The sequence below is a fragment of the Vombatus ursinus genome, unplaced genomic scaffold (genome assembly GCF_900497805.2).
Source record: "Vombatus ursinus unplaced genomic scaffold, bare-nosed wombat genome assembly UNPS02014799.1, whole genome shotgun sequence".
NCBI classification, from domain to species: domain Eukaryota; kingdom Metazoa; phylum Chordata; class Mammalia; order Diprotodontia; family Vombatidae; genus Vombatus; species Vombatus ursinus.
In genome coordinates this window covers 52,886,633-52,911,940 of record NW_020954577.1, presented here as the reverse complement: position 1 = coordinate 52,911,940, position 25,308 = coordinate 52,886,633, and the positions used below count along the sequence as shown (strand labels likewise).

At 45.6% G+C, this 25,308-nt stretch overlaps 1 protein-coding gene across 1 annotated transcript in view; it reads left to right on the top strand.

Moving 5' to 3' along the window:
- Positions 1–511: 511 nt before the first annotated feature.
- LOC114050692 (kelch-like protein 7) overlaps positions 512–25,308 on the top strand; it is a 55,684-nt gene continuing 30,887 nt past the window's right edge. Inside the window, exons 1-4 of the mRNA XM_027872554.1 lie at positions 512–649; positions 17,212–17,314; positions 18,091–18,184; positions 18,575–18,699. Of these exons, the coding sequence (XP_027728355.1) occupies positions 530–649; positions 17,212–17,314; positions 18,091–18,184; positions 18,575–18,699 (442 nt within the window). The 5' untranslated portion in view covers positions 512–529. The remainder of the gene's footprint in view (positions 650–17,211; positions 17,315–18,090; positions 18,185–18,574; positions 18,700–25,308) is intronic.

The window sequence follows — 25,308 nt, the reverse complement described above, 5'->3', positions numbered from 1 at the left end:
CCTCCCCTCGGCCTCGGTCTCCCCATCTGTAAACGGGGCGGGGTTGGTGCAGATGACCTCCAGGGGCCCCTCCCCTCGGCCTCGGTCTCCCCATCTGTAAACGGGGCGGGCTTGGAGCAGATGACCTCCAAGGGCCCTCCGCCTCGGCCTCAGTTTCCCCACTTGCCCCGGGCCCGCGCGGCCGCGCCCGGCGGTGACGTGGATTCGCGGCGGGCCCTCCCCCCTTTATTCCTCTCCCCGGGCCCTCCGGGAGAGCCTGTGCGCAGACTCGGCGGCCGGGCTCGCGTTCGGCCGGCCCAGCGTAGCGGGCCGCCGCGTTCCAAGGGGCGGGGGCGGGGGCGGGAGGGGCCCCGGGGCGGGCCGAGGGGCGGGGGAGGGGCCCCGGGGCGGGCCGAGGGGCGGGGGAGAGGGCCCGGGGCGTTCCATCGGCCGCTCTCGGGGTTGTGCGGGTGAATGTGAGTGTGTGTGCGTGCGTGTGTATGCGTGTGCGCGTGCGCGCGGGGTCGTGCCGCGCGCGTGCCCGGGGAGGATGGCAGCGTCCGGCGCGGAAAAAAGCAACAAGAAGAAAACCGAGAAAAAGCTCGCGGCCCGGGAGGAGGCCAAGCTGCTGGCGAGCTTCATGGGCGTCATGAATAACATGCGGAAACAGGTACCGCCCCCGGGAGGAGGGGCAGGCCCGGGGAGGGGGGAGGGAGGGGGAGGGGCAGGGCCAGGGAGGGGGGAGGGGCAAGGCGGGGGCACCCTGCCCCGCGGCCCCTTAACTCTGCGTGGTTCGCGCTGCCCCCTCCCCCTCCGCCCCCACCCTGGAGTCGGACCTCCGAAGGCGACCCCCGGGCACCGCGGACGCGCCCCGTCGTCGCCTCCTGACCTTGGAGCGAGAAGGGACCTTGACTTGCCCAAGGTCATCCGGGGAGTGAGAGGCCCGACTGGGACTCGAATTCGGGCCTCGCGACTCCCATCTAGAGCTCTGCGTCCAACCAGCGTTTATGGTTGTTTGAAACAAAACAAAACAAAACAAAAACCAAAAAAAGGCACACACCCAACGTGCTGGACGTACGGAAACCAAACCGACCCTGCCCTCAGGGAGCTTACATAGAGAGGGGGAGGGGGATACAAAGAGCAGAGTGAAACAGACCCCTGACCCCGGGACCTTACATTCTTGGGGGAAGGGGAGGGGCATAGGAAGAGCAAAGGGGAGCAGACCCTGACCCCGGGGAGCTCACGTGGGTTGGGGGATGCAGCTGACCCCGGGGGGGCTTACATGGGGTGGGAGATACAAAGAGCAAAGGGAAGCAGACCCCTGCCCTCAGGGAGCTTAAGTTCGTGGGAGGAGGGGGCTCGTACAAAGAGCAAAGGGAAACAGACCCTGCCCTCAGGGAGCTTACATAGAGAGGGGGTGGGGGATAAAAAGAGCAAAGGGAAACTGGCCCTGCCCTCAGGGAGCTTACATAGAGAGGGGGTGGGGGATAAAAAGAGCAAAGGGAAACTGGCCCAGACCCCAGGAGCTTACATTCTTGGGGGGAGGGGGCTCGTACAAAGAGCAAAGGGAGGCAGACTCCTGACCCCGGGAGCTTACATTCTTTTGTTTGGCGAGAGAGCCGATGAGTCCCTGAGCTGATGCCCAGGCGGCTTGGGTTTTTTGCTCTTTCCCTACACCAGGGCTGACAGAGGGTGCCACGGAGCAGTGGGTTTGGCATCAGAAGCCCAAGCCCTGAATTTGAATCCTCCCTCTCCCACCTCCTAGTTGTGTAACCCTGGACAAGTAACTTCACTGCTCCCTGTTTTCCTGCTCCTAAGGTCCCCTCCAGCTGTAGATTTATGAGCCTCTGATCTTGGACATGTTTCTCATAATGCTGCCAGGGAGGAAATTAGGAAAGGCTTTTTTAATCCACTAAATATTGATGGGGCAGTGAGGGGAAGGAGAGTGTTGGTAACAGTTAAAGACAAACCCTTCTGTTTATGTTTAGCCAGAGCAGAAACATTCACTAATGAACGTGGTGGTGCTTCATGGAAACAGTCTTGTTTCCCAGGTAGCCTTGGTACCATCTTTTCTCCCTGGGGTAGTGGAGAAATGAAGGTGTGTTTTGGAATAAACTCTGGTGATGAGTATAAACTTTAGAGCACTCCATGCATTATGAGCTGTTATTCAGACTTGCCCTGACATTCAAGGGCAACCATCCCACGACAGATATCTGGACCAGCTCTCCAGGACAAATGTTGTTTCAGCCACACTGGGCTCATCACAATCCTCTTCTCATTGGGCTTTCACCTATCTCCAAGCCTTTCCTTTTACTGTCCTTTCAAGCCCAGAATGGACCCTCCTTCCAACTCATCCCCCTCCCATGTCTGTCTGTTTAAACGTTTGTCTTCAAGGGTCACCTTCTCCCAGAAGCATTCCCTGTACCCAGGGGCAGAAATTGGTCAGCCTCCACACACCTCTCAGCATGTGGCCTGCACTACTCACAGGCCCTGTATGTTTCCTTGATTGTAGAAGAAGCCCCTTGAGGAAGGGACTGGATTGGTTTGTCATCTTTCTATTCCCACACAGGACAGAGGCTTTGGATGGGGAGAGAGAGTGAGAAGTCTGCTTTAGACATGTTGAGCTTTGGACGACTCTGGGACATCCAGTTTGAGGTGTCCAGCGGGCTGGTAGTTGACAGTGGGGACTGAAGCTCAGGAGAAAGAGTGGGGCTGGATGTAGGGAGCTGGGAATCATCTGCACAGAGCTCCATCAACCCCTGGATGCTGAGCAGGTTACTAAGAAATAGGGTTAGGGTTAGAGAGTGGAGCTGAGGGCCCAAGGCTGGGTCCCAGGGACGGCCCCCAGGGTACACAGTAGGCGCCTAATAAATGTTTGTGGAGTTGTACTGCCACCACCAGCTCCACTACTCTCCAGATAAAAGCAGGAGATGAGGTTTGCAATGGTTGTCAGAAGACAGAAGGAACCCTGCATTGTTTGGGTTGCTTTTGCTGATGGAAAGTAGGAACGTGAACCGTGGTAGGGCAGCGGACAGTAGGACTTCTGTGAAGACATCAAATCTATTCCTCTTCATGGTTGCTTGTACACTTGGCCGATGCCCATGGGGGGTGGAGAAAGCCCTGGCTTGGGTTCCGATTCCTGCTCTGTTCCGTGAGCCCATTGGCTCGCTTGGAGTTCACGTAACCCTCCTGCTTTGTGCAGAGGGAAGCTAAGGCCCGAGGGACTTACCTGACTTGCCCCATATCACACAGGGGGTGAGCGACAAGAAGTTTTCTTCCTAGGCCCAAGGTGTGAGAGGTGTGGGGCAGCAATTCATTTGAAAAAGCCACAGGAATATTAGGAGGCAGGTAGCTGAACACTGCCCTGGCAGGCCACAGAGAGGGTGTCCGGGCTGGGAGAGGAGGTAGCTGGGCGTGCCGTTCTCTGCCCTGGAATGTGGGAGACGGGCACCACGTTTTAGGCAGGACATCGCTAAGCTGGAGATTATCCAGAGGAGGGCACCTAGCAGGGTGAAGGGTCTTGAGTCTGTGTCAAAGGAGGCTGCTTGAAAAAGTGGGAATGTTCTGCCTAAAAAAGAGAATTCTGGGAGTATGGGGGTGGGGGGATGGTACATTCTTCCAGTATTTGAAGGTCTGTCATGTGAAAGAGTGATGGATTTGCGTGGTTTGGTCCCTAGAGCACCCAGGTCACCTAGTGCTCTGGATCAGGACAAGCTTCCAGGCCATCCCAGGAGGCCACACGCCTCCAAGAGCTGCCCCAGGCCTGGTGCTGAGGTAGCTTCCCACTCACCCATGTTGTTTAGGCCTAGGCTGAACGTGTGCCTGCCTATTGTAGTGAGACGCTTTTCCTGCGGCGTGGGCTGGATGACAGCCCTAGATCCTATGCAGAAAGGATCTGAATGCAGTGATTTCTGGCATTCGGCTGTTATCAGGTGAGGGCTCCCATGTTGGGATTGAAATGGTTGTGTGGGTGACCCGCACTTGGGGCCTGCAGGTCCCTGAAGTCACTGCCGTCTTTCCAGGTACCCAATTCACTAACTGAGCTAGATGTATGAAGCTCTTCCCTTACATCAGGTACTAGGCTAAACACTGGACATAGAAACGCCAGCAAGGAAGACGGTCCTTGCCCTCAAGGAGCTTACAGATGCAGCAGCCCTAGAAAGCTGGTTTGGCATGGCAAGGAGCCTTGGGAAAGTGGCTCGGAGCTTTGGGTCCCAGCAAGATCAGACCAAAAGCTCCCCTGTCAGAGCTGGGGGTGGGGTCCGATCGAGAATCTGGACCCACAGAAGATGCCGGAGCCATCATCCGTGTGTGTGGTCATGGAGCCCTATTGGGTCATAATTCTGACAGGGACATCACTTTTGAATTTTTAACTTATTTCACACTTCTTAAACAGTACCAATCTCAGGCAAAGTAAGGAACGGAATTGCAAATAAAACCTACAAATCCCGACTATTTACATTTCAATAAAAGCCAGACACTTGACCAAACCTTGTCTGTTCTCTGTTCCCTTCTGGCCTCCCCCATTGGCGCTGTGGGTTCTTCTGCTCTTTAGGTTTCTTTGTGGCTTTGTGTCAGACTTGTCACTTGGGCTGTGCAGTCACATTTTGTCCCATACAACATAGACCTCTCCTGTCACCCTCTGTGTGGTCACAGAGGGGCTTCCAGCCTTCACTATTAGAAGTAAAGCAGATACAAATCCTTTTGTACAACTTGGCCAACTGCTTTACACTGAATACTATTTTTCTCTTGTACTAGTCCCCTTTGGTGCAACGTGGCCTTCCTATGCCCATGCTCTAGGGCATGCCACTGGACAATCTGCCTTTGGAGGACCAGCCTCACTCAGTGCCAGCTCTGGGTTGACAGCCCTCTATGGCCCAGATGGCTGATAGATGGCAAGAGCGTCCTCCCCAACCAATGATGGGCTGCTGAGGTGCCATCCCTTCTTTCAGCAGAAATGGCCTAGCAGGGACATCAGGGCCCTGAAGGATGGGCCCAGTTTTATCATTGCATCTGTATGTTTTTACTTGACTTCTTAAAGAAATGTGGCTGAAACTAGTATGCAGGGTCATAGGTTAGATGTGAGGAAATGCCGACCGACCGTTAGATAGCTTTCCTTAGTTGTTGTTGTGGGGTGGGGTGTGTGTTTTAAGAGCAATAAATAAAAAGAAGCACCATTGTTTCAAAATGGCAGAACATTTGTTTTCCATTGTTTTCTGTCTGCCCTGCTCCAGATATCTTTGGAGGGATTTGGATGGGCCATGGTTAGGAGCTCTGGCATGTACTTCAGTGCTTCTGGCAAGGTGCTTAACTTGTCCTAGCTTCCTCATCTGAAACAAGGAGACTGGAGAAAGGGACAGGGATCCCCCCACCCCCCCAGGATCCTTTATCCGCTCCACAGATCTGGTTTACTCAAGCTCAGGACTTCTTAACTCTGTGTGTGGGCACACGAGCATGTTGGACCCTTGGGCAGTCTGCTGAGGCCTCTGGACCCCTTCTCAGAAGTAGGTTGTTAAAGATTTGGAAGAAATGCTAAATTTCAGTTAGAGATTAGTGAAAATAGAGGTGGAGGGGGTTTTCCCCTGATAGTTCTTAGAGCCCCACAGAAAGTCTGTGGACTATAGGCCAAGAACCCTCTGCTCTATCTAAATAAATCTAATAGCATAGAAAAATTTTGAGGAGAGAAGATGAGTATGAGAGAAAAAAGGAGCAAAAATTGGAAGGGGAGGGAAGGGAACAAGCCTGGATTAAGCATCTGCTAGCCAGGCACTGGCCTCACTACTTTACAGAGATAATCTTCTTTGATCAGTGAACTAGATCTCATGTCTGTGTGGGTTGTACCGTAGAGTCCAGGCGGTGAAAATTGCCCGGCAGCAAGTGTTTGAGAGTCTTTTGATGGAAAGGGGCATAGGGCATCACCAACACACACTCTTTTTCTTTCTCCTTCTCTCTTTCTCTTTCTCTCTGTCTCTATATGTGTGTGTATACGCATATACAAACACACATATATATATATATACATGAATATATTTTGTAATATATAAATATTTTTGTTATACATATATTACATATATATATTTCTTTCCCTTCTGTTCGACACCATCAGAATAGACATTCTACAGATTACATTCTTCGAGTGCATGCTCTTTGAGAATCACCCTGCTGGCTCTGCTTTACATGAAGCAGGTACTTCATTGGTATTCGACTTAGCTAGGCAGAAGTTGAGCTAACCTTCTTTAACTAGCCCTTATAATTTGAATGGGGTTGAGAGTGTCACTGTCTTAATGCCTCCTAATTTCCTCCCTCCTCCTTCAGTCAAAAAATTCCTGCCAAGGCACAAACTTCCAGATCATTCAAAGGTAAATGAGGGAAGGGGAAGGCCTTCCCTGGACATTGCTTTTTCAATTATTTCCTGTTTTTCATAAGGGACAAAAGTTTGATTTCTTTTAAAAAAAAAAGGAAAAAAAAGCTTTAACATTTCACCTTTCTTTTATGGAAGAAATGGGGACTACCTGAGTTGACTGGAAAGCCCAGTAGTTTGAGTGTTATGGACAGCTCCTGCTGGGTGCCATCAACTAGCAAGAGAAATTAACTGGCATCTTGGTCAGTTTCCTTGACTCTAAGTAAGAGAGTCAGACTAGGTGAACTCCCAAAGTCCATAGGATTTTGAACTGGAAGGGATGTTTAACGGGTCTCCTACTCCAAGCCCCTTGTTTCTCAGATGACAAAACAGACTCCCCCAGCCTTGACCTTGGGAAGTGGCATCACCAAGGCCTTGCTGGTGGTAAATGGCAGAGCTCTGCTTAGGGCTTCCAAGTTAAAAGCAGGCTGCCTAATTAGATGCAGAAAGGTGAAAATGGCAAGGAAAAAACCCTAAATAATCTCCAGTAGTTCTGGCAAGAGTATTTTCTCCAAGGCTGCTTCTCCAATCTAGGGGCTGGTGTTTTGGCCTGAGTTAGCGCAATGCTTCCGTCCACGGAGGGTTGTTTGGCCCTTGTTGGCGTCAGAGGCACTGAGATGCAAGAGTTAGAACACCATTAAAGACCTAAGTTGTTGAAAAACAAAGATATCACAGCATTATATTTAGCTGGTTCAAGTCAGCCAGAATCATCCTCATCCTCTTTTGACAATATTTGGCAGAGTGGAGAAATTGGGGAATCTCATGAAGCCAGAGTCCTGAATTCAGAAGAGAATTTCTTAAAGGTTGATGGCTGCAGAAAAAGCCCCATTAGCTCTTCTGGGGGGGAGGGGTGTATGCATTGTATTTTATTGACATATTTTTTTAAACATCCTTGTCAATTTTCAACCACTCCTAGGTAGAGCAGAGCCAAGAAGGGCTATTAAACAGAACAAATCAATGGGATTGTGCTGGTGAGCTTGACCTCCACCTACACCTACAGGCCACCATCTCTCTCTCTCTCTCTCTTTTTTTTTTTTTTGGCTAGGCAATGGGGTTAAGTGACTTGCCTAGGGTCAGACAGCTAGTAAATGTTATGTGTCTGAGGCTAGATTTGAACTCAGGTCCTCCTGAATCCAAGGCCGATGCTCTATCTACTGCACCACCTAGCTAGGCCACCATCTCTTAAGAAGCCTCCTTGACTATTGAGCTGCCAAGACCTGTGCTGGTCAACAAACTGATCAGGGAGCAGAGGGCATCTGAGCTTTCCCAATTCTGCTGCGATCTCGTGTGAATTGCTCTTCTGTATCTTTATTGTGCTTACATTAGATCTCATGGCCATGTGGCTCTCATAGCAGGCAGCAATGAGTTGTCTCTGGCAGGCTGAGGAGGGGAGGCTGAAGGTCTAAACCCCCAAATCCCATCAAGGGAATGTTTACTAAATATTTGCTTGCACTGTTCCAAGACCGTGGCCTGCATCAGGGATAGAAGTGGAAGACTATGTAGCCTTTTCTTGGCCTCTCTCCATTTTGACCTCACAGTACCAGTTGACCGTTGATGACTCCTTGTTCCTTCTTGATACTGCCCTTTCCCTTGGGCCACTGAGATACTAAGTTACCCTCCACTGTCCTTTCTCTGACTCCTCAGTCTTAATTTGGTACTTCCTCGGGTTCTAGTTCCAACCCTCATTCCTCCAGTCTCTGCCATGATGGTCTCTCATTCATTTCCATCCCTTCAATGTACCTCTCCTGGTTAAGTTCAAAATCTGCAGGATAAAATTGACTTCCATAATCTGACTCCAACTGATCTTTCCATCATAGTTTGCTCTCTCTCTCTCTCTCTCTTTCTCTTTTTCTCTCTCTCTCTCCCTCCCTCCATCCCTCCCTTCCTACCCACCTCCCCTTCAAGACCCAGCTCAAGTGTTACTTCCTAGCTCTTTCCTCATTTTCCTCTCCTTTTTGGAATAGTTTACTTCATTTTCAAACATATCTTTTCTTCTTCCCCAATTAATCCTTTGTAACAGAGAGGTAGGGGTGGGGGAGGAAAGAAGTAAGGAAAGACTTATTAAGTATGAACTATATGCCAAGCACTGCTAAGTGACTTACAAATATCTCATTTCACAGCAACCCTATGAGGTAATTGTTATTATTAACCTCATTTTACAGTTGAGGAGACTGAGGCACATGCAAACCAGGAAGTATCCAAGACTAGATTTGAACTCTGGTCTTTCTGATGGCAGGCCCGTACTCTATCCACTGTGCCACCTAGCTGCCTCACTTGTTTATTTGTATAAATTGGTCTCTTGGTCCACTGTCTTGATCGTGCCTCACGTCATACCAGTCTTTCCAGGTTTCTCTGAGATCTCCTCCATTTCTTATGGCAAAATAGTCGTATCCCATTACATTCATACACATAATTTGTTGAGCTGTTCCCCAATTGATGTGCAGCCTGCCCCCCATGTGGTTTAGGGTTGCTTGGAACCCTGAAATATCAGGGTACAGAGTAACGTCCACCTGGAATGAATTCATGGACTCAGACCTTCCATGGGCAAGTCTGGGGGCAGGGTTTACTGTAGTACCAATAGAAGCAGTCTGGGTTCCTAGTGAACCTCCAACTTAATTGGGGTGAGACTGATGCTTATATACAAAAGTGAAAGTGAAAGGATCTGGATGGGATTAAGAAGTGGTAAGGGTCTGGGGTGGGCCAGGTGGAACAGGGAGAGGAGTAGCAAGTAAGCTAATTAAGTGAGCTAGATGAGATTAAGGGATGCACAGTATATGCCAGTAGTCTGGGGTAGAATGTCAGGTAAACTAATTAGCTGATCTCGGTGGGCTGAGGTGCCCGTGATCTGAGCTGCTGAAAGTCATGGGAACATTCAGGGACTGGGTTACTTTCAAAGATATGGTCTATGCTTTGGGCTGGGGCATTAAAGATAAAAGCAAAGGCTAGCCCTACTCTCTGGGAGCTCCTATTCTGTTGAGGCATAGGTGAGGCTGTTATGTGCACAGCTCCTTCGTGGACTGACCAGATCAGTCAACAACAAGCATTGATTGGGGGCCTTAGGAATACAAAGGCAGAAGAGAGGTAGACCTGGAGGAGCTGACGTTCTAATAAGCGGAAGACCACGATACAATTGAGAACATTCCGGTTGGCTGAGGAGGTGGAAGGTAACTTTATAGATGAATGTGCCGGCAGTTGGGGGGCCAGGAGAAGCCTCACCTTGCCTGAACCTTATTCTAAGAGTCAACGTTGAGAAGAAGAATGCTCTAGGTATAGGGGATAGATGGGGTAACAGCAAGGAGTAGAGAGAGGGAGTGTCACTTTCAAGGAACCGTAATTAGGCCAGTATGGTCTGTAATGTAGCATGTGTGGATGAAAGATGAATGGCAGAAATACTGGACAGGTAGAAAGGGCTCTGTTGAAAGTTGAAATGCCATCCCAAAGTTGAGGTAATGGGAGTTAACTGAGTAGGGGGAGAATGACGTGACATGTCTGTGCTTTGGCAGCCACGTGTAGGAGAGAGAGGAGAATGGACAACTAAGAGGCAGGAAGACCAGTTAGAGGCCTGCTGAGTAATTCAGGTTAGATGGGATGGAAGCCTAAAGTGGGGTGGCCTTGTGAGAAGAGAGGAGGGGAGCCGTGGGAGAGGTGTTGTAGAGAAAGGACCAAATTTAACAACTGATCAGATACATGCAGTGAGCAAGAGTGAGGGGGTGAAGCTCCCACTGAGGTTAGGAACTGGGTGGTGCTTGTAATAAGAAGAAAGTTAGGAAGAGGGTCCAGCTAATGAGCTCTGTTTGGGACATGTTGGATGGGAGATGTCTGTGGGCTGTCCTGTTTGAGATGACTATAGGCAGTTGGTGACATGGGGCTGGAGCTCAGTTAAGATTCAGTCGGGGTATAGAGATCCAAGAGTTGAACCATGGCAGCTGATGAGAGCACCAAGTGTGAGAGGGAAGAGGGAGAAGAGAAGATTATCTTGGGGATCCCCATAGCACGGGGCATGACCAGGATTAAGAGCCTGGCAAAGAGACCAAGAGCAGTCAGGTAAGAAGAAACCAGGAGAGAGGAGAGTCAGGAAAACCCAAAGGGCCCAGAGCATCCAGGATGTTAACAGTGTCAGATATTTCAGAGAGACCAAGAAAGATGGAGATTAAGAAGAAGCCTTTAGAATCAGCAGTTAAGGGCTCATTGGTGACTTTAGAGAGAAACTTCAATTAAATAATAAGGTCAGAAGCCAGATTGCAGAGGGTTTAGAAGAGATTGTAGACAGCCTTTGTCAAGGAGTTTAGCCAAGAAAGAGAGGAGAGATTTAAGGTGGTAGCAGGTGAGTCTAGACCGGGGTGGGAAACTTGCTTTCTCAAGGCCATATCTAGGTCCTCAAGTGCAGCCCTTTGACTGAATCCAACCTTCACAGAACAAATCCCCTTAATAAAAGGATTTGTTCTGTAAAACTTGGACTCCGTCAAAAGGCTGTGCCCAGGGACCTAGAAGGCCACATGTAGCCTCAGCGCCACAGGTTCCCCACCCTGGTCGAGTTAAATCTAGTGTTTTGTTTTGTTTTTTAAATGATGGGAGAGTCTTGGAAATTTTTGTAAGCATCAGGGAAGAAACTAATGGAAAGGAAGAATCTGAAAATCAGAGAAAGGTAGATCATGACTGGGAGAGGGGATGGTAGCAAGAGCACATGTAGAGTGATTGGAGGTGATGGAGGACAATGTCCCGGGCGGGGATGTGATGGGCGGGGAGAAGTGGAAGCTCTTGGAGAGTGACCCCAATCTCGTTTTCATTGAATTATGATGGATGTCTTCAGTAGAGAGGTTGGAGAAGGTGTGTCTTTCTTTCTGCTTGTGTGTGTGTTCCCAGCACTCTTAGCACAGTGCCTGGCACATAGTAAGCTCAGTAAATGCTTGTTGGCTATTGAGAGAAGAAAAGTTTTGGAAGAACTGCTGTGGTGGGGAAGGTGAAGCACAGATAATCAGCTAGGAAGGAGGAGTACGATGGCCTTTCTGTGCTGAGGGCTCTGTTGAGATTAGCAGCACTTCACAATAGACTCAGTTAGCTGTGGTTCAGTCATTTCAGTTGTGTCCGACTCTCTGTGACCCCATTTGGGATTTTTTTTTTTGGCTAGGCAATGGGGTTAAGTGACTTGCCCAAGGTCACACAGCTGGTAAGTGTTATGTGTCTGAGGCTGGATTTGAACTCAGGTCCTCCTGACTCCACTGCCAGTGCTCTATCCACTGCACCATCTAGGTGCCCCCCCCCCCAATTTGGGATTTTCTTGGCAAAGAGACTGGAGTGGTCTGTATTTCTTTCTCCAGCTCATTTTACAGATGAGGAAACTGAGGCAAACAGGGCTAGGTGACTTACCCAGGGTCACGCTCTGAGGCCGGATTTGAACTCAGGAAGATGACTCCAGGCCCAGCACTCTATCTTCTTCACCACCTAGCTGCCCCAGTCAGCACAGTATTATTATTCTTCTAGTTCTGTTTCAGCACCATGTGATTAGAAGTAAAGGAGTTGGGGGCAGCTCAGTAGGGCAGTGGATAGAGCACTGGACGTGGAGTCAGGAGGAAGTTCAAATCTGGCCTCAGGCACATAGCACTTAATAGCAGTGTGACCCTGGGCAAGTCACCTAACCCCATCGCCTAACCAAAAAAAAAAAAAAAAAGGAAATAAAGGAGTTGGATGGCAGGAGTAATCCAAGGTTGGGATTTAGTAAGACATGAACAGTGATAGGACAAGAGAACGAGGAACTTAGCATGTTAGGACAGTGTAGAGTTGAACTAATTCACCAAGGTCAAGATTAGGAAGGAAGGAGAGATTAGCCAGAGCAGATGGCATGACCTCTTTTATCCCAGAGAGCCATCCCATATGATCAATAATATGTTTGAAGACAAAGAAAAAAAGAAGAAAAAATCAGCATAATTAAAGTCAAAATATGCACAACACTGGTTGACCTCTCCCTCCAGGGAGGTGTTTTTCAAGATCTTTGTAATTTCCCAACCTTTGCTTAGATTTCTGTGTGTGATTGTTGGAGTCATTGTACCTGTTTTTTTCTGGCTCTGCTTCCTTCTCTGTGCTTTAGTTCATGTATTTCTATCCAGGCTTCTCTGTCTTCACCACATTTGTCCTTTCTTACAGCACACTAACATTCCATTCCACTCATGGACCACCATGTGTTTAGCCCAAACAATGGGCATCTACTTTGTTTCTAGTTCTTTGCTCTCATGAAAAGTGCTTTTATAAATATTTTGGTATATACAGAGACTTTCTTTTTATCAGTGACCTCCTTGGAGTGGAGTATAAGCCTAGTGAGAGAATCTTTGGGTTAAAGGCTATGGACATTTTAGTCTCTTTATTTGCATAATTCCAAATTTCTTTCCAAAGTGGTTGTACCAATAACAATGCACTGTCAGTGAACCTGTCTTCCCACAACCCCTCCAACACTGACTATTCCCATCTTTTGGCAACTTTGCCAATTTGCAGGGACTGAGGTGAGAGCTTGGTGTTATTTTGATTGACATTTCTTATTATTCGTGTGCTAATAGTTTGTCATTTTTCTTTTGAGAACTGTTCATATTTGGCCTCTTGTCTATTAGGAAATGTGCATAGCACTGGCTACCTTTCTTGGCCCTTTAATGCAAAATACAGAAAGATATTTGTGTATGTGTCCTGTTTCCCCTATTTGATTGTAAGCTCTGTGAGGACAGGGCCTTTGTGTTTAGCTTATGGCCCAGCTAGTGTTTTGCATGCAGGAATCTCTTAATAAATGGTCCTTAGAGTCCATGGAGATACCCCCTTTGTTTGATGAGCTTATAGTATAGTAGAGAAGACAAGTTATATAAAAACACTGTATTTTGTTTTGTTTTATAGTTAAGTTCATAGAGAGTTCCCAAAAGAAAGAGCTCTCTTTGGACTGAGGGGATCAAGGAAATCTTTGAAGAGGCTCTGGCCTCAAGTTGGACCTTCAAAAATGAAGAGGATTCCAGTCAGCAGAGATTGATATTGGGAAGAGGAGGATGCACTTCTCCAGTGTGGGCAGGGTGAAGAAAATAGCCTTAGTTGATACTGGGGGGTACCTGTTAGTAGTCTAAATTTGTCAGCAGTACAGCAACGTGCAGAGTTGATTTTGAGCTATTCTAACAATTCCTATGGCCTTACTTACCACTTGCTCTCAAGTGTAGGAAGCCACACAGCTGTGCTTTTACTGTTACTTCTTGGAGGCAGCTTAGTGTAAGGGAAAGATGGCAGGATATGGGATTGGGTCCAGAGTTGGAATCCTAGTTCTACCACTTGCTATCTGTATAACGTGGGAAAACTTTCTTACCCTTTTCTGGGCTTCAGTTTTCTCATCTGTAAAATGAAAAGGTTAGGCTCAATGATCTCAAAGATCCTCTTCAACTCAGAGAGTCTGTGATTTTATAATTATAAAGTGGTCAAGTTGATAAGTGCCACGAGAGGGAAAGCAGTGGGCCGTGGCTCTTGGGTGGAGTCGGGGTTTCTTGGAGAAGGTAGATCTTCAGCCTAAGGGATGCCTAGGATTGGGACCAGCAAACAGAAGGGAATGGAGTAGTGTTGGTTTGAGGGTAGAGAGAATGGGTAGGGCATGAAGGGGTGTGTGTGTGTGTGTGTGTGTGTGTGTGTGTTTGGGGAGGGGAAAGATAAAGAAAGGAGATGAGCTGGACTTGGGAAGATCTTGCAGCCTCTTATATAAATAATATAAATAATATCCATTGCCTGTAAGGAGCGGGCATTGTGCTTGGTTCTGTGGATTATATAAAGAAGCTTAAGATATGACCTCAACCCTCAAGAGGCTTACAGTCTTGTTTGGGCAGTGACATATGCAAATAAGAAAATTACTAACTCAAGCAGGTACAAAATGAGTAGCAATGGTGTAAGCAAGGCAGAGAGATCTCTGCAGCCTGGGTGGGTTTGAAGGTGACGTTCGAGCTGCGCTAAGACTTAAGCCTTGGGCTAAATCAGATTCAGTAGGGATCAATGGAAAGTCTTGTATTTGGGTACAAGAAATCAATTCCACAAGTGTAAGATAGTGGAGACCTGAGGAGAGAGCACTGGTGTGGGAAAAGATCTGGGGTTTTCATGGACTGCATACTCAATATGAGTCCATAGTGTGAGGTGATAGCTGAAAAAGCAAATGAATGAATAAATGAATGAATGAAGCCCTCACTGTGTGCGAGGCTCTGTGCTAAACTCTGGGGATACAAACAGGAAAGTCAGTGTACCTCCTCCTCTCGGGGAGCTCGCATTCTGGTGGGGGAAGATCTTAGCTGCAGTTCTGCTAGCAAGCTCCTTAGAGTGTGACAACAAAGCAGATGTTAATGCTTTGTCTTTAAAGTCATTTCCACGGATAAAATCTCCAGCCTCTGATGTTGACCCATCTGACAGGGCTGTGGATTTGGGTGAGGAGAACTTTCCTTTCTGAGTCTTCAGTAGCTGTGGCTGTAGGCCCTGCCGGAGCAGTTAGTTACCAGGCTCTGTTTTCATAGAGGTTGCTTCCCAGGATAATGGCTGAGGTCCAGGGTTCTAGGCTGAGGGGAGTTGGTGGCCAAGGTGGTGGGAGAGGTAGCGTGGGTTGTTCAACTTGTAGCCTGAATTCAGAGGGTCTTAGGTTCCAAGAATAGAGAGGTGTTAGTTTCCCCATCCAATGCCCCAGTCGGATCTATCTGGAGTCTCGAGCTCTGTTCTGGGAACCACAGCGTGGGAAGTTCATACCTAAAGGGTGTCCAGAGGACAGGAAGCAGGATGGGGAAGGACCTTAAGTCTGTGATGTAGGAGGACTGATTGGAGGAGTGGACACAGCCTGAAGCGCACACTCAGGGAGCAGCTAATGGACAACTTTGTTATTTGGAGGACTTTCATTGGCAGAAGCAGGAGCCCTGGGGGAGAAGTTGCAGAGGGACATTTCAGCTTCAGGCCAGGAAACGTTCTAATAATGAAAGGTTTCCTCCCAGAGTAGAATGGCATGCCTCAAGATGCAATGGGGTGTTGATCTTTGGAGGTCTCCAAGAAGAGGTTGGACCAGGGGTGTGGAACCTGCAGCCTCGAGATCGTATGTGGCCCTCTAGATCCTCAAGTGTGACTCTTTGACTGAATCCAAACTTCACAGAACAAATCCCCTTAATAAAAGAATTTGTTCTGTACAACTTATACTCAGTCAAAAGGCTGCACCCAAGGACCTAGAAGGCCATATGTGGCCTCAAGGCTGCGGGTTCCTCTGTTGGACAAACACTTGTTGGGTATGTTCTCGTGGGGATTCCTTTGGCTTATTGTTTGGACTAGATTGGTTGGACCACTGATCTACCTTCCAACTGGCAAGTTCTGTGATTCTATGAAGTGGGCAAAAAAGTAGAGCCATAGAGAAGATCTGGATGGCATGAGCTGAGGCAGAGCTCAGGAGGCTAGTGAGCACCCACCGGCCAGAATGAAGTGTTCACTGTCGAACATAAAGGCCCTGGAGGAAGGACTTTGAGCTTGGTTTTCTTGGGAGCGGGGAGCCAGTGAAGGTTTGTGAAGGAGGGTGTGGCATGCTGAGAGACATCTTAGAGAGATTAGTCAGGCTTGGTAGACAGGCCAGCTGAAAGTCTAGACATCAGATGATAATACAGACCAGAGACAGGGTCATGGTGGGATTAGAAAAGATGCAAGAACACTGAAGGAAGAATCACCCGGGACTTGGTGACTGACTATTTGTGAGGAAGGAGGATGTTTACCGTTGTATGGGTTGATATCTAAACATAGTCCCTGGGATAGGAGCTTGTCTTTTAAAATTCATCGTTAAAGAACATTATAAATATGGCCTTGGCTTATTGGTTCATTTCGATTCAGCAAGGACTTATTAAGCTTCTGTCATGTGCCAGGCACTGTGCCATACACTGGACATACAAAGACAAAAATGACAGCCTCAGCCCTCAGGGACCTTATGTTTCTCTGGGTGCTGGGAGACGGGAGACAATAAGTAACCCAATGTGGCTGATCAGAAGTAGGAGGGGGAATATTGTATGATCAGTCTGGGGAGATAGGTTGGGCTCGAGTGTGAATGTTTCTAAGTGTCAGAGACATTTGGATTTTATCCTAGAGACACTAGGGAGCCATTGAAGCTTCTTGGGCAGGAGGTGATGTGGCAAATGGGGAAATAACCCCATCCCTCAGGGCATTTTTAAGGGCTCTGCAAATGTTTTTCCAAGACAACAACACATCGATAATGGGTCATCCTGATCACAAAGCACATGGTAAACTCCGGTTTACATACTTTGCACAATCAGACTTCAGAAGTCATTTTTAAAATGAATATGCTCAATTGCAGAAGAGCAACAAGGAAGCATGGTAACCCTGTCCAGACAGAGAGGTGGTGGAATTAAGGTGTAGAAAGAGACAGACGTTTTTGGACGTGGCCAACGTAGGAATTGGCTTTGCTCCATGACGCGTATTTGTTCCGAGGGTTTTATTTATTTATTTATTTATTTTTCATTTGCAAGGGGTAGGGATGTTAGGATAGAGAGGAAGTTAGTGATAGGGATGCCAAAAAGGAAAAGGGAATCATTGAAGCATTTTGTACATGCACCGAAGATCCTAACAGAAAGATCAGAAAGAATCCCACCTAGGCAGGATGTCATATCCTTGAAAGTTACATGTTAAATTTGTCATCTGATTCAAAGGAAAAGCCAGCTGGGCATAATAGAGATTTGCAGTTTCACGTATTATCCTTTTCTGTTCTGCATAGGGAAATACTCATTTTGTTTGATCTTTAAGTTCAGAAGAAACAATTTTTAAAATTTAAAAAAAAAAAGAATGTGATCTTTCTCTTTAAATAGAAAACTCTGTGTGATGTGATTCTCATGGTCCAGGAGAGAAAAATCCCTGCTCATCGAGTTGTTCTTGCCGCAGCCAGTCACTTTTTTAACTTAATGTTTACGAGTAAGTATTGGAAGTAAAAAATCTCCCCTTTTCTTGGCCCCCTTTTTATAGATCGCTATGAAATAAAGGTGATATTATGGAGACACTTGGGATGGAGTCTTGGCCTTGGTGGTAATTCATCATGGAATTCCTAGCTGTCCTACCATTCGGCCAGATGCCTTTATTGTTATTAAGAATGCTTTGGAAGTGGAATCAGTCATTGCCATAGACTTGAGGCCCTGCTGGGGGCTCTCCTGAGATTATTCTTTTGAGATCTAGTAGAGAGGGGGGAAAAGAGAAATGCCACTCTGACCCGAGTGGTGTCTTGAAACAAGAATTAAATTTGTAGACCTTTAAACTCTTCCAAACTCACTTGTCCTGTTGCGGTTCAAGAGGGAACTTAAAAGAAAGCTTAGGAATAGTGGAGGCCAAATGAGCCGATTTTAGAGGGAATATTTACTCTCTCTTTCAAAGGTACTTGGGAGTGACATGGAAGCCGAAAGATGTCGCACACAGTCATCTCCTATGTAGAAAGCATTTTTACTTAGTGGAGACTCTCATGTGATAATATGCATAAAGACCTTTGTAAGCCTTAAAGCACTAGCTGAATGATAGCTATGAGTCTCCCTGTTATTACCACTTGGGATAACCGCCTTTTGGGAAATGAGTAGGTTGCATTTTTTTCTACATTAACTGCATCCTGGAAAGTCCTCGTTGTTCACTGAGCACATGCACAAGGTCTTTGTGAGCTGGGTGCGGGTCAAGCTCAAGCTCCTTGTCCCTTCTCCTAACTTTAGCCAACATGCTGGAATCAAAGTCTTTTGAAGTCGAGCTCAAAGATGCTGAGCCGGACATCATCGAGCAGCTGGTGGAGTTTGCTTACACTGCCCGGTAAGTGAAGAAGAGAAGGGGTTCCATTTCACGAGAACTATGTGACCTCTGTTTAAGTGTTCCGGCCTACGCACTGCATTATGGCTTAGATACTTCCTAGATTTAGTTCCAACACATTCCCATGGGCAGCGCACCAAGGAGAGCCGCCATCCGGGTCTGGGTTGGCTAGTGGAAGGAGGGGACCGCGGAATGCCCTTTTGCTCCAGAAGGGTTGGACTGGGCTTCTTTGAGAGAAGGCCTCCAATGTTGTAGGTGCCTAAAGAAAGCAAAGCTCAGGCCATGTTCCGTAATGCAAATGTTGGTTTGAGCCAAAGACTCCATGGCGAGACGCTTAAGTGAGGGAAGCGGCTTGTGGAAATCCAGTGTTAACTCTGCGTGCTGTGTCTGCAGGATCTCCGTGAACAGCAACAACGTGCAGTCCCTGCTGGATGCTGCGAACCAGTATCAGATTGAGCCTGTGAAGAAGATGTGTGTAGACTTTCTAAAAGAACAAGTCGATGCTTCCAACTGTCTTGGTAAGGAGGCGGGGTCCTCACTGGCGGGAGTCAGCTCCTTTTCAGGGCCGCCTGAATTTGGTTCGCGTCCCCCGACTGTGGGTGAAGGGGAAAGAGCGAACTTGAAGGTAGAAGACCTGAGTCCAAATCCTGAATCCTAGGCTCCCTGGTGTACGGCCTGAGCAAACGGTTCCACGTCCTTGTGCCTGCCTCACTTTCCTCGTCTGGAGAGTGAGGAGGTCGGACTCAGACGGCTTTGGAGTTCCCTTTTCGCTGTAAAGTTTTGTCTGATGACATGTTTTTGATGGGCCACGTAAAATGTAAGACTTTCCGTAAGCGCGGGAGCCCAATTAGTGCAGGGAAACAAATCATTCTGAAATGTCCTGCTTTTAGAACGTCAACCAGGAGCCTTCCGCGGGGTAACAGCGCATGTTCCTCGAAAGGATCTCTTGGCACTCAATCACGATTTCCGTCAGCATGTTAGTCAACAACAAGATTTCCCTGGGCTCTGTAACAAAGATGACATTACGGGGGCCTGGCGCCAGATTCTGTGTCGTGGGGCTCCTAATGAGCCGTTTCTTAACAGGCGATGTCAGACTGATAGCGGGAGGGAGGAAACGTGAGGGGGTAGTAGAATAATCACAACTCACATTCCGTTAGCCCTTGTTATCTCTGTATCCTCGCTACGACCCAGGGGGTGCGTTATGATTGAAAAAAAGCTGTACAAAGGAAGGATGAGCAGCTCCGTCTTCTGGTGGCACCTCTGTGGGCAATTAGCTGCAGGACCTGGCCCTAGTCTCTTCATCTGAAAGACTAGGGAAGCTTCTTTCCATTTTTAACATGCTGGTAATCAACTTAGCAAACGTTGATTAAGTACCTCCTTTGTACAAAATGCTAGAGACCCAAAGACAGAAATAAAACCGTCTGTAGTCTTGAGAAGATGCAACAGGAACACAGGCAAATGAGTAAATGATATATGGATAGATAGATGGATAGATAGATAGATAGATAAGACAGCCAGATAAATGATAGATAGATAGATAGATAGATAGATAGATAGATAGATAGATAGATAGACAGGATAGATAAGACAGCCAGATAAATGATTGATTGATAGAGAGATAGATAAGACAGTCATATGGAAGATAGATAGTTAGATAGATAAAGTAGTAAGATAAATGATAGATAAGACATCCAGATAAATGATTGATTGCTAGATAGATAGATAAGACAGTCAGATAGATAGATGATAGATACATATAGTTGGTTGATATAAAGGAAAATACCTGTGGAAAAGAAAAAATATTCATAATCTTTGCTAGCAGTACTCATGTGTATTAGGGTTCAGTGTCTATCACCTTCACGTGTTGGTGATCACCACTCTTTCTACTCTATTCTGAATCCACTGGCCGTACAATTTATTAGCAGTGTCACAAATGATATAAGACTCAAATAAGTATTTTCAAAATATCATCTTTGAGAAAGGTCACAGCCAACTTTAGCCATCATTGCAACTGCTGACCTCTCAATTCTGGAAACACAGTCCCACCATTTAGTTCTCTCAGGAGACCAATTAAAGTCTTTTTCCAAGTATTCTCTTTATTTTCCTTCTGGGATAGAGTTAAAATAGTTCTCTCAGGAAAGAGGAGAGGTTCTCTCTGTACCTCAGACAGGGGTAATCAGTCTCTCTCAAGCCATGACAGGTAACTTAACAGAAAGAAAGTAAAAACTTTCTCTACAAAGAATGACAAACTGTTAACTCCAAGATCCTATTGCCTCTTAAAAATACAGTAACTCTCAGTAGGTAAGGCTCCTGAAGCTGGTGTTCCTGTAATGTAAAGTAATTTCAAGAGGGAGAAAATGCTAATAGCTGTGAAAGAAGCAGTAAGTGAGCTGTGCTTTAAAGGGAGCAGGGATGTATAAATGAGGAGCCCAGGATAATGAGAACAGAGAATTTGTGAAGGGACATAATATGAAATAAGACTAGAAAGACAGCAACAGCCAACGTGTGGAGGGCTTGAAATGTTAAGCTAAGGAATCTCAAATTCGGGTTGATTTTCTTACATAAATAGTCTGAATGATTTTATGAGCTTAATTCATTTAAAGAGATTACTTTTTTTTTTTTTGGATGCACTGCCAGACCTAGTAAGGCTCCTTGCACCTAACTCAGCCTCTTTCTTTCTCCCGCTTATCGGCTCTATGTCCTTGCCCATTCAAATGTCTGGCTCTGCTCAGGCCCTGAAAGGTAGAGGGCCAGTTCTGCAGTGTGGCAGAGAGAGCCATGCTAAGAGGTCAGAGACATCTGGCTAAAGTAGAATCCTCGACAAATCTGAACATGACTTTACATCCGGGAGCCAAGCCAGAGAATAGTGGAAAAGATTCCTGGATTTCATAAGGATCAAAAGTCTTTGACAGCCAAAAAAAAAAGAAAGAAAGAAAAAAATGTGGTTGCTCTTTTTACTATTTGAAATGTTTACTTGAGAACTTTGTAAGTAATATTCTTTCTCTTTGCCTGAGTGAGTGGTGATGGTTCACTGGGCCCTAATGCGCGGGGCTTCAGTCTTTGTACAGAGTGAGCGTCTATAGAATCTGAATTTCAAGAGTCTTGGAACACTAGGATCCTAAAGCCCGTATGGGCCACTTCCCTCCTTTTACAGATGAAGAAACGGAGTGAGCCTCAGAAAAGAGAAGGGCCTTGACCAACAGATAGCAGCAGGAACTAGGGGATGGCCGTCAGGGCAAGAAGACCTCACAGTTCCTTGCAGGAGTTTTTAACAGCAGTGAATTTGTCTTCACCATCTGCAACCATCAGGCACTATAATGCAGGCTAATTTTGTACTAGCACTATTTGGAGGCAGCATGTTAGAACAAAAAGAGCATGCACTCCAGGGGCATAGGATGTAGGTTCGAATCTTGCCCCTGGTACTCTCTGTGGAGCTTCCGGCAAGTTACATCACCTCGGGGCCCCATTTTTCTTATGTATCAAATAAGGAGATTGAAGTAAGTGGTTTTTAAGTTCCCTTCTGGGCTTAGCTCATTGCCTGGTACATAAGAAGTTCTTAATAAATACTTGTTTCCTTCCTTCCAGCTTGAGATCTATGATCTTATAATTTCATATTCTTGCTTTAAGGTGTGTAGCTCTTAGTTAACATTCTTGGCAGTAGTTTGCCCAAAGTGGATACTTTGTTTTTTCTTTTTTTTTTCTTTTTTAAAATTTTTAATAAAATATAATGGTTGTGAGGGACCTGTGTGGGGAATTCACATAGCCAAGGCAACTCCTGTTTCTAAAATAGAAAAATAAATGAGTCACTGAGATTCAAACACAAGCCATTCTAACGAGGAAGGAAAAGGATACCTAACTGAAAGGATACCTACCTTGCCCATACGTCTATACGAGGAATTTGTCAACCAACCACAATATTTAGGAGACATGTACCAAAGATAGAAACACAGACAGGTAATGGAGGATGGGTACAAAAGAGTAAGAAGAACACATAAAAAGAGTGTCAAGAACACTAAAACACACAACAGTTTAAGTTTTAGTGTGTTGCAAATACAACATAATCTAACGGAATGATATGGTACCAAGAAAGCTATTGCAATCTTAGCTTTCATTAATAAAAATATAATGTCCTGAATTAAGAAGAGGGGAATCCCACTATCCTCTGCCCTAGTCAGACCTCATCTGCAGTATTTATTCTTCTACTTATTTATTTATTTTTTATTAATTTATTTTGAGTTATCAACAATCATTTCCATAAGCTTTTGAGTTTTAAATTTTTCTCCCCCTCTCTCCCCACCTCCTTCCCCAAGATAGAATACAATGCGATATAGGCTGTACATATACATTCCTATTAAACATATTTTCATATTAGTCATGTTGTAAGGAAGAATTAGAACCAATAGGAGGAACCACAAGAAAAAGGAAACAAAAGAAAACAGAAGAAAAAAAAAAGAGCAAATAGTATGCTTTGATCTGCATTCAGACTCCATAGTTGTTTCTTTGAATATGGATAGCATTTTCTATCATGAGACTTTTGGAGATGTCATAGATCCTTGCATTGCTGAGAAGGGCTAAGTCTATCAAAGTTAATCATCCAGCAACGTGGCTGTTCCTGTGTACAACATTCTTCTAATTCTGCTCACTTCACTCAGCAACAGTCCATACAAGACTTTCCAGGTTTTTCTGAAGTCCATTTGCTCATCATTTCTTATAGCCCAATAGTATTCCATTACATTCATATACCACAACTTGTTCAGCCATTCCCCAATTGATGGCCATCCCCTCAATTTCCAATTCTTTGCCATCACAGAAAGAGTTGTTATAAATATTTTTGTACATGTGGGTCCTTTTCCCGTTTGTATGATCTCTTTGGGATATAGCCCTAGAAGTGGTATTGCTAGGTCAAAGGGTATGCACATTTTTATAGCCCTTTGGGCATAGTTCCAAATTGCTTTCCAAAATGGTTGTATCATTTCACAACTCCACCAACAATGCATTAGTGTTCCAATTTTCCAACATCTCCAAGATTTCTCATTTACCTGTTTTGTCATGTTGGCCAATCTGATAGGTGTAATGTGGTACCTACTTTGTTTTTCCAACAGAAATTTTTGGTGTTTTTTTTTTCCAAATATCACCAGTTTTTTTCCTAGAATCTCTCTCCTTTTCCCTCCCAGAGCTATACCTTATAACAAATAATATTTTAAAAACAAAAAAGAAGAGCAAAAAACCATCACAACTGATCAATACATTGCAAAAGTCTGAAAATAGATGCAGTGTACCACACTTGTGGACCTCCCACCCCTGCCAAGGGGCATCTCGCATCGTTTCTTTCAACCAGGCCTGTTCTTTATCATTTTGTACCATTCACTTTTGAAGTGTGTGTGTGTGTGTGTGTGTGTGTGTGTGTGCGCGTGTGTGTGTGTGCGCGCGCACACTTTCCATTTACATCATCGTAGTCAATATGGAGATTGTTTTTATGGTTCTCCTTACTTCACTCTGCATCAGTTCATCTAGATCCTCCCATGCTTCTCTGTATTCCTCATACACGTCATTTCTTCCAGCCCAGTCACATTCCGTGACCTTGATGGACCCTCTGTGTTTAGCCATTCTTCCGTTGATGGGCATCTGCTTTGCCTTCAGTCATTTGCTATCACAAAAAAATACTGCTCTCAGTATTTTGCTATATATGAGGATTTTCTTCTAATTGGCCTCCTTGTAATAGAAACCTATTAGTGGAATCTTTGGATCAAAGGGTAGGGACATTTTCCATAGCACACACTTAAAATAAATACTTGTGCAGCAGCTCAATTCCTCCGTGTCCTAAGGGCTTTACTTTTAGTTGCTATTTTCATTCTTCGAACTGGCCAAAGCCTCTTCGAGTGTTCCTGGAGACAACTTTTTAAGGAACAGTTTCTTTCCTGTGCCCATCCATGAATTGTAGGAAGGAGAAAGCTGCCACTGGGGAGACTTTTGCCAGCATTATTATTTTATTTTGCAATTCACAGAGAGAATAAGAGATTCTTTTTTGAGTATTTTGTTTGGAGGCCCAGAAATTACACTTAAGCCTACATACATATTTTTAGTTCCTACTTCTTCTGGTCTAGATAATAGTTGGGAGTGGTATGTATGATTATGAATGTGTATGTTAGTATGTGTAACTGTGTGAGTGTGTGTTACTGTATGTATGTAAATGTGTATGTGTGTGTATGTGTGTGTGTGATATTCTGGGTGCAGGGCTCTCCCATGCTGACAACAGTATCAATCCTTGAGTGCTTCAGTAGATGTGGTCTACTTTTATGCAAGCAATACCTTCACTGTAGAACCAGGAGCCCCCCTTTTCACCAAAAGAAAAGTGCTTCTGTTTCTGCTTTACGTTTACCTTCCTATATTTAGCCACATTCGTATTCCCCTTCCCGCTGCTCCCCCAGAACCCCTCCAGTGTTTTCTTCCATCAGTGGTATGTCTTTAGACACCATTGCCCAGTGCCCCTGCTAGTCCATTGCTAAAATATTGGCAGAGGGTTAGAAGGCCACCACATTGCATGTAAATTGAGCCGAGAAACACCCATTATGTCATTTTCTGTTTTAATCCATTCTCAGTTATTGATAGGTAGCATGGGTGACAGGGATGCCATGGTTACATTAAATCCATTTCATTTCAATTAAAGTCTCCCCCATTAGAATGTAATCTCCTTGAGGGTAGGGGCTGTTTTTGCTTTTTCTTCCTGTCCTCAGAACTTAGCAGTATCTGGTACATAGTATGTTCTTGTTCATGGATTAATAAATGCTTTTTGATTTGAAAACAATCTTTAAAAGTAAGAGTTTTTTTCTCATTTATTAAATCTTTTCTTAGAGATATTAATAACAAAGTTAACTGAAGGGAATCATACCTTCCCCACCCATCCTCTGGATGTGTGTTACTACTAGAATTAAACTTAAGATCTATTATTTGTGTCTGTTTGAATCCAAGTTTTATTTGTTTGTTTTTTAGCATAAACTTATAACAACTTAAAAGAAGCTTGACCCCCTTTTTTTTGTTTTGAAAAATTGAATCTGTGAAATTGGTCTACACTGGCCTAATTTTCCTTAAGCCACAGTTGCTATTTTTCTGTGTTTTCAAATGTTTCT